The sequence below is a fragment of the Panthera pardus genome, unplaced genomic scaffold (assembly GCF_024362965.1).
Source record: "Panthera pardus isolate Hobbes unplaced genomic scaffold, ASM2436296v1 HiC_scaffold_3, whole genome shotgun sequence".
Classification (NCBI taxonomy): Eukaryota; Metazoa; Chordata; class Mammalia; order Carnivora; family Felidae; genus Panthera; species Panthera pardus.
The window spans coordinates 50,300,973-50,320,060 of NW_026526876.1; the positions used below are offsets into that span (position 1 = coordinate 50,300,973).

The window sequence follows — 19,088 nt, forward strand, 5'->3', positions numbered from 1 at the left end:
GAATTACAGAGAGAAAACCACATCAAAAGGGGTAGGAGGGGAGCTAAATGAGATGGAAATAAGCAATATGCCTGATGAAGAATTCAAAGTAATGATCACAAAGATACTCTCTGGACTTGAGAAAATAGTGAGAATCTAAATGAGACCATCAATGAAGATATAGAAAATATAAAAAAGAACCAGTCAGGGCTAAAGAATTCAGTAACTGAAATTTAAACATACACTTGGAGAAATCAACAGCAGATTAGAGGAAGCAGAAGAATGGATCAGCAACCTGGAAGACAGAGTAATGGAATGCAACCAAGCTGAACAGCAAAAACAACAGAGTAATAAAAAAATAAAAACAGGTTCAGCAGACTCTGTGACATCATCAAGCGTAGTAACATTCGCTGTACAGGGATCCCAGAAGGAGAAGACAGAGAGAAGAGGTCAGAAAACTTATTTGAAGAAATAATACCTGAAAACTTCCCTAATCTGTGGAAGGAAACAGACATCCAGATCCAGAAATAAGAGACCCCCCAATAAGAGGAACACAAGAAGGTCCACACTAAGGCACACAATAATTTAAAAAGTAGTGATAAAGAGAGAATTTTAAAAACATCAGAAGAAAACAGTTTACATAAAGCTATCAGCTGACTTTTCAGCAGACACTTTGCAGGCCAGAAGTGAGTGGCATGAAATACTCAAACTCAAAGTGCTGAAAGAAAAAATCCTGTGAACAACATACTCTACCCAGCAAGGTTATTATTCAGAATAGGAGCAATAAAGAGTTCCCCAAACATACAGAAGTTAAAGGACTTCATCACTAAACCAGCCTTACAAGAAATGTTAAAGGGAATTCTTTGGAAAGAAAAAAAAAGCCATAATCAGGAGTAAGAAAATTATGAAAGGAAAACAATTTCACAGGTAAATACAAACATAATAAAAGCAGATTAATCACTTATAAAACCAGCATGGAGGTTAAAGCTCAAAAGCAGTAAAGCGAATTATAAGAATCAGTCAAGTGATTTGCAAAATAGAAGGATGTAAAATATGACATTGTATTCATAAAATGTGGGGGTGGGGAGTAAAAATCTAGTGCTATTAGTATGGGCTCAAACTTAAGTGACCATCAACTTCATATAGACTGCTACATGCAAAACATGTTATAAAAGAACCTAATGGTAACCACAAATCAAAAACCTATAATAGAAAAAAATAGAGAAGAATCCAAACATAACACTAAAGAAAGCCATCAAACCACAAGGAAAAAGAGCAAGAGAAAAAGGAACAAAGAATGACAAAAACAACCATAAAGAAGTAACAAAATGGCAATGAGTACATGCCTATCAATAATTATTTTATTTAAATTATTTTATTTTATTTATTTATTTTTTAACATTTATTATTGAGAGACAGAGAGAGACAGAGCATGAGCATGGGAGGGGCAGAGTGAGGAGGAGACACAGAATCTGAAGCAGGCTCCAGGCTCTGAGTTGTCAGCACAGAGCCCAATGCAGGGCTCGAACTCACAAACTGTGAGATCATGACCTCAGCCAAAGTCGGACACTTAACCGACTGAGCCACCCAGGTGCCCCTGTTTTATTTTTTTAAAGTAAGCTCTATGTCCAACAGGGAGCTTGAACTCACAACCCTAAGGTTAAGAGTTGCATGCTTTACTGACTGAGCCAGCCAAGAGCCCCTCAGTAATTACTTTAAATGTAAATGGACTAAACTTTCAAATCAAAAAACATCGGGTGACTGAATGGATAAAAAACAAGATCCATTTATATGCCGCCTACAAAAGACTCACTTCAGAGCTAAAGATACATGCAGACTGAAAGTAATAAGGGATGTAAAAACATTTGCCATGCAAATGGAAGTGTAAATGTTGTTACCTTAGCTTTCTTTTCATCGTACAAGACAGACTTTAACAAGAGACAAAAGGACAAGGGAATATAACAATCGCCAATACCTATACACAACATAGAAGTACCTAAATACATAAAGCAAATATTAACAGACATAAAGGGAAAAAATTGACAGTAATACAAAAATAGTAAGAGACTTTAACACTCCACTTACATCCATGTAGAGATCATCCAGAGAGAAATCAACAAGGAAACAGTGGCTTTGAATGACACGTGGATCAGAGGGATCTAACAGACATATTCGGAACATTCGGCCCCAAGACAGTGGACTACACATTCTTTTCAAGTGCACATGGAACATTCCCCAGGACAGATGACATATTAGTCCACAAATCTCAATAAATTAAAAAAACTGAAATCATATTATGCAATTTTTCCAAACACAACAGTATAAAACTAACAATCAACTACAAGCAAAAATCTGAAAAAAAAAAAAAATACAAATATATGGAGACTAAATAACATACTTAACAATGAATGGGTCAATCAAGTAATCAAAGAGGAAATCTCAAAATAGATGGAGACAAATGAAAATGAAAACACAATTGTCCAAAATCTTTGGGATGCAGCAAAAGCTGTTCTAAGAGGGAAGATTATAGCAATATAGTCTTACATCAAGAAACCAGAAAAATCTCAAATAAATAACCTAACCTTACATCTGAAGAAACTAGGGGAAAAAAAGCCCAAAGACAGTAAAAGGAAGGAAATAATAAAGATTACAGCAGAAATAAGTGAAATAGAGACTGAAAAAAAAAAAAACCACAACAACCCAATAGAACAGATTAATGACACCAGGAGCTGGTTCTTTCAAAAGTTAAACAAAATTGATAAGCCTTTAGCCAGACTCACCAAGAAAAAAAGGGAAGACTCTAAATAAATAAAGCCAGAAATGAAGGAGAAAAAAAACACACAAAGGATTATAAGAGAATACTATGAAAAATTATATACCAACAAATGGGCAACCTAGAAGAAATGGATAAATTCCTAGGAATATGTAACATTCTAAAACTGAATGAGGAAGAAGAAATAGAAAATTTGAACACTGATTACTTGCAATGAAATCGAATCAGTGATCAAAAACTCCCAAAAAAACAGAAGTCCAGGACCAGACAGCTTCACAGGTGAATTCTACCAAACATTTAAAGAAGAGTTAATGTCTATTCTTCTCAAACAATTCCAAAAAATAGAACAGGAAGGAAAGCTTCCAAATTCATTCTATGAGGCCAGGATTACCCGTATACCAAAACCAGATAAAGTCACTACCAAAAAACAAAAACAAAAACAAAAACAAAAAAAAAAACAAAATAAAAGAGAGAGAGAGAGAGAAAACTATAGGCAAATATGTCTGCAAAACATAGATATAAAAATCCTCAACAAAATATTAGCAAACCAAATCTAACAACACGTTAAAAAAATCATTCACCATGATCAAATGGGGTTTATTCCAGGGATGTAAGAGTGGCTCAATATCTGCAATCAACACTGATAAATCACATTAACAAGAGAAAGGATAAAAACTGTATGATAATTTCAGTAGAAGCAGAAAAAGCACTTGACAAAATACAACATCCATTCATTAGTAAAAACTCAACAAAATGTGTTTAGAGGGAACATATCTCAACATAATAAAGGCCATATACCCAAAACCCACAGCTATATTCAACAGTGAAAAACTGAGAGCTTTTCCTCTAACATTAGGAACAAGACAACAGTATTCATTCTCACCAATTTTATTCAACATAGTATTGGGAGTCTTAGTCACAGCAAACAGAGAAGAAAAAGGAATAAAAAGCATCCAAAATAAGGAAGAAGTAAAACTGTCACTATTTGCAGATGACATGATACTATCAATAGGAAACCCTAAAGACTCCACCAAAAAACTATGATAACTGATAAATGAACTCAGTAAAGTTTCAGGATACAAAATTAATATACAGAAAACTGTTGCTTTTCTACACACTAATAATGGAAGTAGCAGAAAGAAATGAAGAAAACAATCTCATTTACAATTACACCAGAAGTCATAAAATACCTAGGAATAAATTTAAACAAGGAGGCAAAAGACTCATACTCTGAAAACTATAAGATACTGATAAAAGTAACTGAAGATGACACAAACAAATGGAAAGATAGTCCAAGCTCATAGATTGGAAGAATTAATGTTGTTAAAATATTCAACGTTTTTGTTTTTTTTTTTTTTTTTATTTATTTTTGGGACAGAGAGAGACAGAGCATGAACGGGGGAGGGGCAGAGAGAGAGGGAGACACAGAATCGGAAACAGGCTCCAGGCTCCGAGCCATCAGCCCAGAGCCCGACGCGGGGCTCGAACTCACGGACCGCGAGATCGTGACCTGGCTGAAGTCGGACGCTTAACTGACTGCGCCACCCAGGCGCCCCAAATGTTGTTAAAATATTCATATTACCCAAAGCAACCTGCAGATTCAATGCAATCCCTATCAAAATACCAACATTTTTCAGAGAACTAGAACAAATAATATACTAAAATGTATTTATATGGAACCACAAAAGAGCTCTATTTGCCAAAGCAATCTTGAGAAAGCTGGAGGTATCACAATCCCAAATTTCAAGATATATTACAAAGCTGTAGTAATCAAAACAATATGGTACCAGTACAAAAAGTGACATAAAGATCAACTGGAACAGGACAGAGCTCCTAGAAATAAAGCCATGCTTATACAGTCAGTTAATCTACAATAAAAGAGGCAAGTTCATACAATAGGGAAAAGACAGCCTCTCCAACAAATGGTGCTAGGAAACTGGACAGCTACATGCAAAATAATGAAACTGGGCCACTTTCTTACACCATACAGAAAAATAAGTTCAAAATGGATTGAAGACCTAAATTTAAGACCTGAAACTGTAAAACTCCTAGAAGAAAACATAGGCAATAAGTTCTTTGAAATTGGCCACAGAAACATTTTTCTAGATATGTCCCCTCAGGCAAGGGAAACAAAAGGAAAATTAAACTTTTGGGACTACACCAAAATAAAAATCTTGCGCAAAGCAAAGGAAATCATCAACAAAATGAAAAGGCAACCTACTGAATGTAAGAAGATACTTGCAAATAATATATCTGATAAGGGGTTAATATCCAAAGTACTACATAAAGAACTTATATACTTCAATACCATAAAAACGACAAGGCAATTAAAAATGGGACCTCAATAGACATTTTTCCAAGGAAGACATCCAGATGGCCAACAGACACATGAAAAGATGCTCAACATCCCTTATCATCAGAGAAATGCAAATCAAAACTACAATGAGATCATCACCTCACACCAGTCAGAATGGCTGAAATAAAAAATACAAGAAATAACAAATGTTGACAAGACGTGGAGCAAAAGAAACCTTCCTGCACCTTTGGTGGGAATGCAAATTGGTGCAGCCACTGTGGAAAACAGTATGGAGGTTCCTCAAAAAATTAAAAATAGAGTTACCATATGATCCAGGAATCCCACTACTGGGTATTTTTTATCCAAAGAAAATGAAAACACTATGCACTCCTATGTTTAGTGCTGCATTATTTACAATAGCCAAGATATGAAAGCAGCCGAAGTGTCTACTTATAGATGGATAAAGATGTAATATACATATATATGACATCTTTTATATATACATATAATGTAATATTACTCAGCCAAAAAAAAAGAATGAGATCTTGCCATTTGTAATGATATAGAAAGACCCTAGGGATTATAATGCCAAGTGAAACAAGTCACTCAGAGAAACACAAATACTACATGATTTCACTCATATGTGGAATTTAAGAAACAGAACAAAGGAACAGCTCCCTCCACCACCCCCAACCAAGAAAAAAAAAAAGAGAAAAGAAAAGAAAGGAGAGACAATCCAAAAAAGACTTTTTTTTTTAAATTTTTTTTATTAGTTTTCTTTATTTTTGAGAGGCAGAGAGAGACAGAGCATGAGTGGGGGAGGGGCAGAGAGAGAGGGAGACACAGAATCTGAAACAGGGTCCAGGCTCTGAGCTGTCAGCACAGAGCCGGACATGGGGCTTGAACTCACAGACCGTGAGATCATGACCTGAGCCGAAGTCAGACGCTAACCAACTGCGCCACCCAGGTGCCCAAAACAGACTCTTAAATAAAGAGAACTAGGGGTGCCTGGGTGGCTCAGTCAGTTGAGTGTCTGACTTCAGCTCAAGTCATGATCTCGCAGTTCATGGGTTTGAGCCCCGCACGGGGCTCTGTGCTGACAGCTCAGAGCCTGGAGCCTGCTTCGGGTTCTGTGTCTCCATCTCTCTCTGCCCCTCCCTCCCTCTCTCTGTCTTTCTCTCTCTCTCAAAAATAAATAAGTGTAAAAAAATTTTAAATAAATAAATAAAGGGAACTAGTGGTTGCTAGATGGAGGTGGCTGGGAGGAGGGTTGGAAAAAAGGGGATCAAGAGTACACTTATCTTGATGAGCACTGAGTAATGTATAGAATTGTTTTCTTTTTAGTTTATTTATTTTGAGAGAGAGAGATAGCACACAAGTGGGGGAGAGGCAGAGAGAAAGGGAGAGAATCCCAAGCAGGCTCCCTGTATAGAATTATTTAATCATTATACTGTACACTTTTCAATAAAAAACATAATATTGCATTCTCTGGTAAACTGTTTCCAGTTATTTGCTGCCTTTACTCTAAGATTACACATTCCTATGTGATGTGCATTCTTCCTGGTATGTTCTTCCCCTTACCCTTACTGATGTTCATTTTGGTCACACTACTTTGGTTAAGTAGAAGTGACTAATGAATGCCACCTCTGAGAAGAAGCTTTAAAAGTTATAACAGTGTTTGGCCATCTCTTTGCCCTATGCCAAAAGTCTGGGATGTCCTAGGTAAGAGTCTCAGGATAAAGAGAACACAGAGCGGGGTCATAGCCAACCTTCCAAGGACATGCCTTTGTTTTTGTAAGTCAGAGACTTCGGGATTGCTTTTTCTACAGCATAACCTAGCAAAAACTGAGTAACACGGATTTAAAACCTACAAAAGTTCAGGGTGCCTGGGTGGCTCAGCTGGCTAAGCATCCAAATATTGTTTTTGGCTCAGGTCATGATGTCATGGTGGGATCCAGACCCACATCTGTGCTAAGCATGGAGCCTGCTTGGGATTCTCTCTCTCTGTCCCTCCCTGCTTGTGAATGCGCACTCTCTTCCACTCAAAATGAATAAACGTTAAAAAAAAAAACCTACAAAAGCTCAATTTATTCCTATTTCTTTCTATTAGAGAGGAATAAGGAATGATTCCAAAAGTCCTCCCAAATCTTTACATACAACACAGAAGCCTCATTTGCCTATACAACTTCAACGTAACAAGTTTCAACTTAAATTCTGCTTATAAATCCCAAATATTACTTATTTATAAATCATATATATGTGTTTATACATGATAAATGCACTGAAATAGAAAATTTTAAATAATTGGGTAAAATCAAAATATATGGCATGAAAATATTTTTTAACAGTATGGAAACTTTTTATTCTGGCTGATTTGTGAATGAATATGTTTATTTAAAAAATAACACCATAACACTTTGCATTCAACCATTCAAAGATCAGACTCCTGGATTCAGTTTATTTGGTTACTTGGTTTAAATGGATATCATAGCTAGAGAAGATGATTTACAAAGACATGGAGATCCAAAATGAATCAGCCCATCTTAGGCTGTGCTTACTAAATCCTGATACCATCAATTTCATTTACCGATTCTAAAATAAAGATGTAATAGTATTTGCTTTAATCAGTCAACATCTCACCTGCTCTCACTACATCAGCCTTTTAATGATTCTCCTTCCATCCATTTTTGCCCTCCTCTCTCCCTCCAATCATTCTCTAGTCAGCAGTCAGGATGATCTTCCTGAAATACAAATCTCATTGTGTCATTCCACTGCTTCAAACTATTCAGTGGCTCCCTAATGCTCTTAAGAGAGAATTCAATGTATAATTTGGATAATACAAACTTACTCAAGACTTAGGTTCAAATCCCAACTTCCTATGCAATGTGAGCATCCTCACAAAGCTGCAGATTCCTCCTCAGAAAAATGGAGACAATACCTCTTAAAAGTTGTTATGGGGATTACATAATTCAATATAAAGAAGGCCCTAAGTCTTCCAAACAATGACACTGTTCTTTTCATGAGAATAATGCTACTTCTATCAATGCTACTTCATGGCATTAGGTCCCTGAACTTCCCAAGATGTCATTCTAAAATTCTTCTTCTTCTTCTTCTTGTTCTAATAATAATAATAATAATAATAATAATTCTAAGTCACTAATCAAATAAAGTAGTCACCAGATTTTCCTTAAATGATTTATCTTGGTTTCCCCCCACACTCTTATGAACATATCTTCATTTCATTTTGAAGGAAGCCACCTAACATTCAGACTACATTTACTGCCAAATAGAACATTAGGCTCCTGGTATGCAGCTCTTAGTATGTGACACGTACCAACAAACAATAACTGTGTAAACTATTGGTTAAAGAAGCCAGTACCTGCATGGCCATAGGTCCTTGGGGCATCTGAGAGCTGTAACTCATCCCTATCATGCCCTGCATATTAGGCTGCACAACAGAGACCATAGGAAATCCTTGTTGCTGCATTGGCATCAGTCCTGCTGAAAAACATAAGGGCATCATTAAAGTCAATATATTTTATAGTCTATTTTCCAAAAACTGTAAGTACATAAACAACTTGTTACTTGGGAAGCAGCACAGTTTAGCGGAAAAGCACAGGCCGTGAAGTGGGACAGACTTGAATATGAGTTCCAACTCCATTAGTTAATTACTTAGCTATGAGATCTTAGGCAAGTTACAAAACTTCATCTGTAAAGCGAAGATAACAGAATTTTTGTGCATATTAAAAAAACTAATATATGACCTAATTGTGACATTTGGCCTTCAAGATGGGCTCCAGCAATCTCTGCCCTTTGGTATTCATACCTTTTGTAATTCCCTCCCTCATTGAATAGGGCTCACCAGTATAACCAATAGGGTATGGTGGAAATGACAGTGTGTAACTTCCAAGGCTAGTTCTTAAAAGCCAATATATCTTCCTTCTTGCTCTGAGGAAAGCTACTGCCACATCATAAGAATACTCAAGGGGCGCCTGGGTGGCTCAGTCGGTTGAGCGTCCGACTTCGGCTCGGGTCATGATCTCGCAGTTGACGAGTTTGAGCCCTGTGTCGGGCTCTGTGCTGACAGCTCAAAGCCTGAAGGCTGCTTCTGATTCTGTGTCTCCCTCTCTCTTTGCCTCTCCCCCGCTCATGCTCTGTCTCAAAAATAAAGATAAACATTAAAAAAAAAAAAAAAAAGAATACTCAAGCAGTCCTACAGAGAATCCATGTGGCATGGAACTGAAACCTCTTGCCAAAAGGCAGCACAATTTGTCATCCATGAGAGTGAGCCATCTTGGAAACAGATGACCCAGCCCTAACAAACCTTAAGATGCCCACAGCCCTAGTTGACATCTTTACTGCAATCTCTCTGGCCCTGAGCCATAAACCACCCAAGTGAAGCCATTTGCAGATACCTGATCTGCAGACACAGTGTCAAATAATAAAATGGATTTTTAAAAAAAAGTTTTGGGGTATTTTTTACACAGCAGCATATAACTAATACAATAACACATATACTAAATAGCATGAACTCTGGATGCCAACTAGAAATGTCACTTGGTACCTCTGGGACTTTGAGTAACTTGCTTAACTTCTATGCCTCGGTTTCTCATCTGTATAACTGTTTAATACCTAATATGCTTGAAGGAATGATCTTCTTCTTGTCTTTCGTTATATGAATAGTTAATATAACATTTACCACAAATAGCCATCAGCATGACAATTAAATGATGCAATGGCAGGAAAATGATCATGAGAATAGTATCTCCCAAATTTTTTCAATTTAGTATTCCCAAGAGGGGAGGAGACTGAAGAAACATCCCTTTGGGAATTTAATAAATACTAAATGCCTACTATATTTTAGGCACAGTTCTAGAGAGCTGGTATTCAACTGTGAATAAAATAAAATCCCAGGGTGCCTGAGTGGCTCAGTTAGTTAAGCATCTGGCTCTTGATTTCAGCTCAGGTCATGATCTTATGGTTCATGAAATTGAGCCCCATGTCAGGCTCTGAGCTCACAATGCGGAGCCTGCTTGGGATTTTCTCTCTCTCTCTCTCTCTCTTTCTTGAAATAAACAGATAAACTTAAAAAACGAAACTCCCTACCTGTGCCGAACACAAATTTCAATCCAATTTTGCATTTTATTACATCTATGTTGGTTCTAACTAGTTAAAAAAAAATTAAAGGTCTGAGAAAGTAACCATGCTTATCTTTTTTTTTTTTTATTTAAAAAAAAATTTTTTTTTTTTTTTAACGTTTATTTATTTTTGAGACAGAGAGAGACAGAGCATGAACGGGGGAGGGTCACAGAGAGAGGGAGACACAGAATCTGAAACAGGCTCCAGGCTCTGAGCTGTCAGCACAGAGCCCGATGCGGGGCTCGAACCCACCGACCGCGAGATCGTGACCTGAGCCGAAGTCGGACACTTAACCGACCAAGCCACCCAGGCGCCCCGTAACCATGCTTATCTTGTGGGTTCCGTGTACCTTAAAGGTTACTTATTCACAGTTTAATTTTAGAAGCATGAACATCCACATTTATAAGTAACAGAAGTATTGGCATTCACTTATTCATTCAATCATTTATTCAAATATTTGAGGGCCTACTCCTTGTCAGGCATCATTCTAGGGACATGGCAGTGAACAAGTTCCGAGAGGTCCTTACCCTCATGGAACTTACATGTTTTCCCTTTTGCCTCTTTGGACCTACAGTCTTATTCATTTGAATTATTGTTATTTAATTCTTGAATGGGTAATTTAGGTATTTGGTACAACGTTTAAAAGCATAAAAGTATGCACAGTGAAAACTCTTGTCTCTCTCGTCTCCTGTTCACCTACTCATGATCTTTTGGCGACTCTTCCTGTCAGCTTCTCGTATATGCTTTGAGAAACAATCCATGCATAATTTAAAGTCTTCTAATGACTGAAAAGTCTACTCTAACATACTTCATGAAAAGAAAAAAAATCTCAAAACAATTCCAAATTCCAAAAGAAAAAATATCAGGCAATCTTTGGGGCTCTCTTCTTGCTCTGCATACAGAGTCTTACTTTAAAGTTTATAAAAATGCAAAATCTTGAGCCATGAAAATGAATAACTGTAATGCTTTCCTAAAGAACAAAAGATCTCAAACTATTCTATCCAAATCTGGGACATATCTAATTACAGATAGCTTAAATAATGCATAAATGTGAGCACAATGAAAGGAATACAACTGACTCCTGGAAAAATTTACCTGAAACTCAACCTCCATCACTGATTACAAATGGAGACAAAGTCAGTATGAGCCACTGACCACCTGCTACTGAGCCACTCGTTATCCTTCATCTCTATTGGTGATCTGGGAGTCTCTGTTTCTCCAGCAATTCTACCATAAGCAATCAACATTGGCTTTGTGAGAAGGGCCAGCTTTCAGAAGCAGACTGGTATGTGTCGGGGGTACAGTGAAGAGGGTGTGAGCAGAAAGAAGAGAAGGGCAGACATATTCTTTCTTCGACACTGTGTCCCAGTGGCACAGTACCATGAGTCAAGATTAGATCAGTTCACTATGGTTTCCCTGAAGACACAGCTAGAACTGACTTTGGTGGGGCCTTGTCTGAAACAGAGAGAAGGAATATACCCACTAAAGAAATTGAAGAGAATAAAACTGAGACTTAAAATAATTTATACCGAATCAGAATATGTGATCTCTTATATACATAAGACCAAATTCATACAGAGAAAACACGGTAGTATCAAACACTTAAAGAGGTTCTTTTATCCACTCAACAAACATCCACAGAGCCCCTATAATTTTCTATCAGCATACCGGGTGCTGTAGATACCGACTAGCATAAGACAGACATAGCCTCTGCCCTATGGAGCTAACAATCTAGAATTACACAATTTTTGAGAAATTTCAAGCATAGCTGGCATACAGGTTCAAGACTACAGGAAAATTTTACTCTATTTCGCAGCAATAGGACTTCTTTATCCAATTAGTTCCCAAGTTCAGAAACATAACAGTGAAAAATAAAAAGTTTAAAATTTCAGCTTTCACATACCTTGTGGGGGTCTTATTCCACCTGCAACTGGAAACATGAAGCTAAAAACAGAAGAAAAACATATCAGGATCTTCTATGTACAAAGATTTCAAACAAAACATGTAATTCTTTATATACACAAAAGAACTGTGGACAGGGTCCTGCCATTTGTTCTGTAGTACGATACTGAACTACCCGATAGCAACACAGATCGAACATCCACAGGATGCATGACGGCAGGCATGTCAGTGCAGGGAGAAAAGTTGTGAACTAGAAAACAAGACATTGAAACTAGTCCTGGTCTGTCACTATGTGACTTCCTTGGATTCCAATTTCTCCATCCATAAATTGAGAAGGTTGGATTATATTCAGTTTGGCGAACATTTACTGAGTAACTACTACATGAGGGAACTGAATTAGTGCACAGTCTTGTTGAAGACACGCACGCAAGCTACTAACTGCAGCATCAAATAAAGTGTGCTAAGTGCTATGAGAGGCCCCAAATACTAATAGAGATGAAAAGAAAAAGATTAATTTGATGGGTTATATCTCGGGGACTTTTGTGAAGTTATCTTTTAAACTGAACCTTGAAGAGAGTCATACTATATAGTTTGAGCAAAAGCTCTGAGGCCAGAGCTTTGTGTTTAGAGATTTAGGATTGAATATAAGATACAGGATTAGAGAAGCAAGCAGACAGCAGAGGACCTTTAAGCTGTTTGATTTTACTTTGAATATTGTATGAAGTCAGAGATTATTAATTGTGGTACAACACACGACAAAATTTTACCATTTTAACCATTTTTAAGTGTATAGTGTGTACCATTAAGTACACTCACAATGTTGTACGACCATCACCATGATCCATTTCAAGAATGTTTTCATTATCCCTAACAGACTATACCAATTAAACAAGACCTCGGGATCACTCCCTCCCCCAACCCCTGGTAGCTACCACTTTTTGTTTCTATGAATTTGCTATTCTAGCTACCTCACACTAAGTGAAATCATATGATACTTTTATACTTCATAGCTAGCTTATTTCACTAGCTAGCATTATTTCATAATGTTTTCAAGGTTCATCCATGTTGTAGCAGGTATTAGCATTTCATTCCTTTTTATGGCTGAATAACAAATACTCCATTGTGTGTACATACCACCTTTTGCTTATCCACTCATCTGCTGATGGACACTTGGGTTGTTTCCACCTTTCAGCTGTTGTAAATAATGCTATGAACATTAGTATACAAGTATCTGTGTAAGTCCCTCTTTCAATTATTTTGGGCATATATCTAGGAGTAGAATTGCTGGGTCATATAGTAATTCTGTGTTTATTCTCTGAGAAACTGCCAAATTGTTTTCCACAACAACTGCACCATTTTACATTCTCACCAGCAATGCATGGGGTTCCAATTTCTCCACATCCTCACCAACACTAGTTACTTTGTTTTTGTTTGTTTGATAATGGTTATGCTAATGGGTATGAAGTATTATCTCATGATTTGGATCTGCATTTCCCTGATGTGAGAGGTTCTAAGCAGGAGAGTGAAATGATCAGAAATGTAGTTTAGGTTTTTCTAGAAACACGGTAAGGCAGAGCTTTGAAGCAAAAAGAATCAGCAAAGAAACTAGCACGATAATGTTTTTTTTAAAGTTTACTCTGGGAGAACCTATTTATTTTGAGAGAATGTGCACGTGAGCAGGGGAGGAGCAGAGAGAGAGGGAGAGAGAGAATCCCAAGCAGGTTCCATGCTGTCAGTGCAGAGCCCAGAGTGGGGCTCAATCTCACAGACCATGGGATCATGCATGAACTGTGAGACCAAGAGTTGCACGCTCAACCAACTGAGCCACCCAGGCACCCTCTACCATAATCATCTTAATAAGAGATGAAAAGAGCTATAACCAGAATAGTGATACTGGAAAAGAGGCGGTGAATGAAAGCTGTTCAAAAGGAAGAATGAAGAGGACCTGGCAATTGGCAGAATGGGGAAAAGCAGTGAAGCAGCAGAAAGAGCTGAAGACGTTGCTGAGATTCTGAGCCTGAGCAAATGGCAAGGATGGTAATACTGTTTCCCAAAAGAAGGAACCCTTGAGTAGGTTTGGGGGGAAGGGCAGTAGATGTGCATCCCTGAGGAGCGATCTAGCAGGCAATCAGAAAAGTAACTCAAGCTCAGGAGAAGAGTCCAGATCAATCTAGCTAGGCTCTTTTAACATTTATTTATTTGAGAGAGAGAGAGAGAGAGAGAGAGAGAGCGAGCATGAGCAGGGGAGGGGTAGAGAGAAAGGGAGACACTGAATCTGAAGCAGGCTCCAGGTTCTGAGCTGTCAGTACAGAGCCCAACGCAGGGCGGGGCTTGAACCCACGGACCTCGAGATCATGACCTGAGCTGAAGTCCGACGCTTAACAGACTGAGCCACCCAGGGGCCCATGGCTAGGCTCTTTTAAATAAAGGTTAAAAAAAAAAAAATTAAGCTCTGGTTGTGAATGAAATAGCCAAGGGAATGTGCATATATAGGGAGACGACAACAAAGAGCAACTTGGAGAATTCTTATGGTGAAACTGAGTAGAGAATGGTCATTGAGAACCAAGGGACTTGGTTATAACTGCAAGTTATAACTAAGGAAGAACCATATTTCAGGAAGAAGGAAGTAGTTACCAGTATTTAATGCTGTAGAAAAGCTGATCAGAATAAGGATTAACAAAAAAAGATCACTGCTTCCGAAAATGCCGATCTTTGAGTAAACAGTTTTAAGAGGAGGAGAAACTCTTGGACCTGTAGGGAGAAAGGTTTAGGATACAAAAGATATGCTTAGACACAGCCTGGCAGCAAAAGAGATCTGCTTTGAAAAGGAAGAGGGACTTCTTTCTTTGAGAATGGAGGGAAAGAAAATGGAACAATTCAAGGAAGAAAACGTCTGAGTGGGAAAGATTCTTAATCTGGGAGTCAAGGATCTGAAAGGGGTTTCAGGCAATCTTTAGAATCTAGTGAAAGCTAGAAATTATTTGCCAAATTTATGTATCCTTGCATTTTTCTAGTGTGTAATACCCCCCCCCTTCCCAGGAAAAAGGCTAAAACCCAAACTTTCCAGTCTTTTGGCTCTAACATATTTTTAATTAAAAAAAAAAAAAAGTTGTCAGGTGGTTTACCAAGTTCTAGTTGGACATCTATCTGACTATATGTTATTTATAGCTTTGAAGAGGATCTGAACTGTTAGCAAATTCTACTGCTGACAAGCAGGCCTGCACCCAAAGAGAGGACTTTTCTGTACTGCACACAAGATGTATTAGCTAAGTAATTTGTTAACTGGATAGAATGTTTAAACTGAAAGTTGAAATTCAGTAGTATCGTTTTTTTTAAAAGGTACTCACATACACTAAGATTTATAAACTTAGAAACAATGCATTTAGATAATCAACTTGTCAAGACTTTTCCAAATCTTAAAGATTTACAATTACCAGTATGTCTTAGTGGCTAAGTAAAAACTGGAAACTGAAGTTACATTTTTTCCACTTCAGCCATAAATTAACTGTAAAGCTCCATGCAAACCCCTTCACCACCCTGTCCTGTTTCCCCTCTGTCAAATGAGGACACAGAACTGCAAGTCTGCCAAGGTCCCAACTAAGACAATCAAATAGACAAGAATAAATGTACACACATAAAGGTTACCTTGAAAACACAAACAAAAACTGAATGAAGAACATTACTGACAAACATGATTTGCTCCAGTAATTATTTAGCAACCCAAACTCCTTAGTGACCTATGTACCATTCGTATGATTCTCTGGAATGTTTAGACTAACAGCAACGTGCTTCAAGACTGGTTGGACAAGCAGCTAAGACACTGATAAGAAAGCATAAGTTTGGAAAAAAAAAAAAAAGCCAAAACCAACCAAACAAAAGCCCCCCAAAACTGGGCAGCAAGATGACCAACAATTTATTTTCAAAGGTAAAACCCACTATTTTTACTGATAGCCTAGCATGAAAGCAGAACTGAGGTCTACTTGCCACATGCGTACCTCACTCATTCCCCCTTTCAGGTACCTTTGCTACTAACCTGCACTTCTCAGGCATGGACTCCAGCAACACTTCCTCAAGGATCTCCCTACCTCCAGACTCTACAAGATACAGCTCATATAGCAGAGGTGAGGCGCATCTTCCTAAAGGACCATTTGATAAGGCTATTCCTGGGGTTAAAACTATGTAATGATTCCCCCTTATATGGAATTTCCTTAGTTTATATCCAAGGCCCCCTCCTGTTTCAGCACAATTTTTTTTCAGTTTCATCTCATAAATCTCATCTCCCACTTAGTGTCACAATCCATCTGGCCTATGTGCTATTCCCCTTGCGTTCAGTAGGCCTTCACATCTCCTATGACAATCCCTTGACCACTTCCTCTTCCTCCAACTGAGGCCCAGATAAAATAGTCCTTTGCTTTTGATGTGCCTTGAATCCACAAATATTTATAGAATGTTTTCTTTTTTAAAAAAAAATTTTTTTAATGCTTATTTTTGAGAGAGACAGAGACAGAGCATGAACGGGGAAGGGTCAGAGAGAGGGAGACACAGAATCCAAAGCAGGCTCCAGGCTGTCAGCACAGAGCCCGACATGGGGCTCGAACTCACGGACCGTGAGATCATGACCTGAGCCAGAGTCGGACGCTTAACCGACTGAGCCACCCAGGCGCCCCTAGAATGTTTTCTATGTTAGAATGTGCCAGAAGCAGTGGAAGAGAAAGTGGAAGAGAAAAAGATGAGGAAGCCCTTAAGGAGTTTATAAAAGAGCAGGAAAAAAATAGACAAATGATAATATCCCAGAAGGATACAGACTAATCAAGATCTTTCAACAATTTTTTCTCTGTTGTAGTTGTCTTAAAAATTTTTTTTTTCTACTTCACATCTCTTGGGTAAATTTTGCCCTTTTTATATAACTCTACCATTTATTTTAAAGTAGCCCAATCAGGATACCTATCAAAAGTAGGCTAACATTAATAAAGCTGGAAAATGCCACTGCTTTTTGTTTAGTCTCTCAGAATAGAAACAAGTATCTAAGAAAAATGGTACCTTACAGCTTCTGGATTTTCTCCACTAAAAGCTAAGAAACGATGCCTGGCTCTTCCCTTAGAAATATACTTAGGCTACCAAAATGTTAAAAACCATACTATCCTTTCTTTATTGAGCATACAGCTTTTCAGCCCCAGAAAGTTTCCAATATATGTAACGCTCACCACACATTTTTCGAGGCAAGGATCATTTTAACTCCTTTTCCTTCTCATATATATCCTCTAGTTTTAGAAGGCAGATGTTACTCTAAACAAATTTTATAGATGAAAGAAATTTTAAAATCAATCATTCTAACTTCTATCACAACTCAGGCCACACTTATTTTTTAAAATGTGTGTTCATGGACTGGTGATATTAAAATACTGTAAACTAAGGAGAATGATCCACTCAACTTTCTGCACCTAAGGTCTTCCCCACCCACCCAAAACAGAAACCAAACCAACCAACCAAAAGAAAACCCCTGGGCCTAAAATACCAAATTCTTTTAAGTTTATATTTTTCCCAGAACTTCGTGCTATGATTAATCATATACTTGATCAAATTAATGCCACTCGAGAACATTTTAGAAACTGTTATCACATATAGAAAAGACATTATTACACATGTGTCTTCTGCAGCCAAAACCTGACTTATATCAAGTATTCATAAAAGACTGCGATGAAACAGCGTAAATCAGAAAAAGTTTTAAATCTAAAGTGAAAGATGTGTAGAGGAAACGGAAAATGGGGCTGCACACAGGTGGTTTATTCAACAGCCACTGCCTTTTTTTCCTCGCCTATATATAAACACCTGCAGGAGGTGATAATTTTAAAGACTACACTTCAGTAGTGTTTGTGACTCCAAAATTAAAACACTGCCTATCAAAAAACTAACACTTTGTTTTCCAAAAATAATTTAGGATGCTGAAGATAAAGCGCTGATTTTATCTTCAAATGTGTATGCATTATGTGTTGGCTAGCAAAACAAACTCAGCCTAGGTCATTATACAAGTGGGGTGAAAACTTCCCAGAACAAAATTATTTCCTTCAGTGATGAACTTGTCAAGTTGCAAACGTTCTTCTCCTTTATCATTCTGGATATGAGAACCACAGGCAATTACTTATATGGCAGAGGGCAGATTTGTTTAAGGTCTAAGTAAAAGCCTGGAAGCTTTGTTTTAATAACTGCGTAACTGCTGTTTAATAGTGATTTGATTTTAATAAGGAGACAAGACTTAAGAGTTACGTCTACACGAGCCCATTCAAACGTCTTCAGAATTTCCTGCTGTTTGTCGTGTGTTAAGGAGATAAAAAGGACAGAACATTCTAAAGGGGGGGGGGGGGAGACGAATAGTACACACACACCTCTTGCAAACAGCTATTCAGCTTTGTGACCAGATCTTTCCCTTTGTGAGCAGAGCCTTCCCGACTCTATCCCTGCTCAAGCCCGGCAAGCCCTGGAAAAGGGAAGTCTGGTCGCTCGGAGCGAGGCGTCGGGGTTGCTGCTCTCCCCAGCCTGGCTGGGTGCCAGCTCAGCCAAGCGGACCCTCACCTCCTGCTCCTCCTCCCCGCACTGGGACGCTCTCGCTCACTGCTCGGCCCCAGCACCAGTGCCCCTGAGCCTGGGAAACAGGACACGGATGTCGGGCTCCTCCACCCACTCGGCCTAGATCCCCGAGGGACCCCTTTCTCCCGTAGCCCAGTGCCAAAGGAAAAAGGGGTCGAAGCGGGCGAAAACCGTCAGAACCTCCAAACAGTCCTCGCCCCTGCGGAGCCAGCCCTGGGACCCAACTCGGCTCTTCACACCCACCTGCCTGCCCCGGCGGCCCCCGCGCCGGCTCCCGCGGCCCCGCCGCCCCCAGCTCCCGTTCCCGGCCGCAGCGCCATCTTTCTCCGGGCCCGCCGTCGCCACCTTACAAGCAGCTGTCAGCTGAAGACAGCCACTTCCGGGGCAAAAGCCAACCCCACCAAGCCGCGAACT

The 19,088-nt window shown here is 38.6% G+C and overlaps 1 protein-coding gene across 16 annotated transcripts in view; it reads right to left on the reverse strand.

The window, feature by feature from the left end:
• The window catches only part of SYNRG (synergin gamma), an 85,773-nt gene extending 66,708 nt beyond the window's left edge, over positions 1 to 19,065 (reverse strand). For 7 of the 16 annotated variants that reach the window (XM_019424011.2, XM_019424010.2, XM_019424006.2 and 4 more), the window contains exons 1-3: positions 18,918 to 19,065; positions 12,091 to 12,131; positions 8,428 to 8,549 (exon numbers count right to left, since the gene is read on the reverse strand). In XM_019424011.2, the coding sequence (XP_019279556.2) occupies positions 8,428 to 8,549; positions 12,091 to 12,131; positions 18,918 to 18,994 (240 nt within the window). In that variant the 5' untranslated portion in view covers positions 18,995 to 19,065. The remainder of the gene's footprint in view (positions 1 to 8,427; positions 8,550 to 12,090; positions 12,132 to 18,917) is intronic. The other 9 variants (XM_019424012.2, XM_019424008.2, XM_019424007.2 and 6 more) reach the window with 3 other exon arrangements.
• Positions 19,066 to 19,088: the final 23 nt, after the last annotated feature.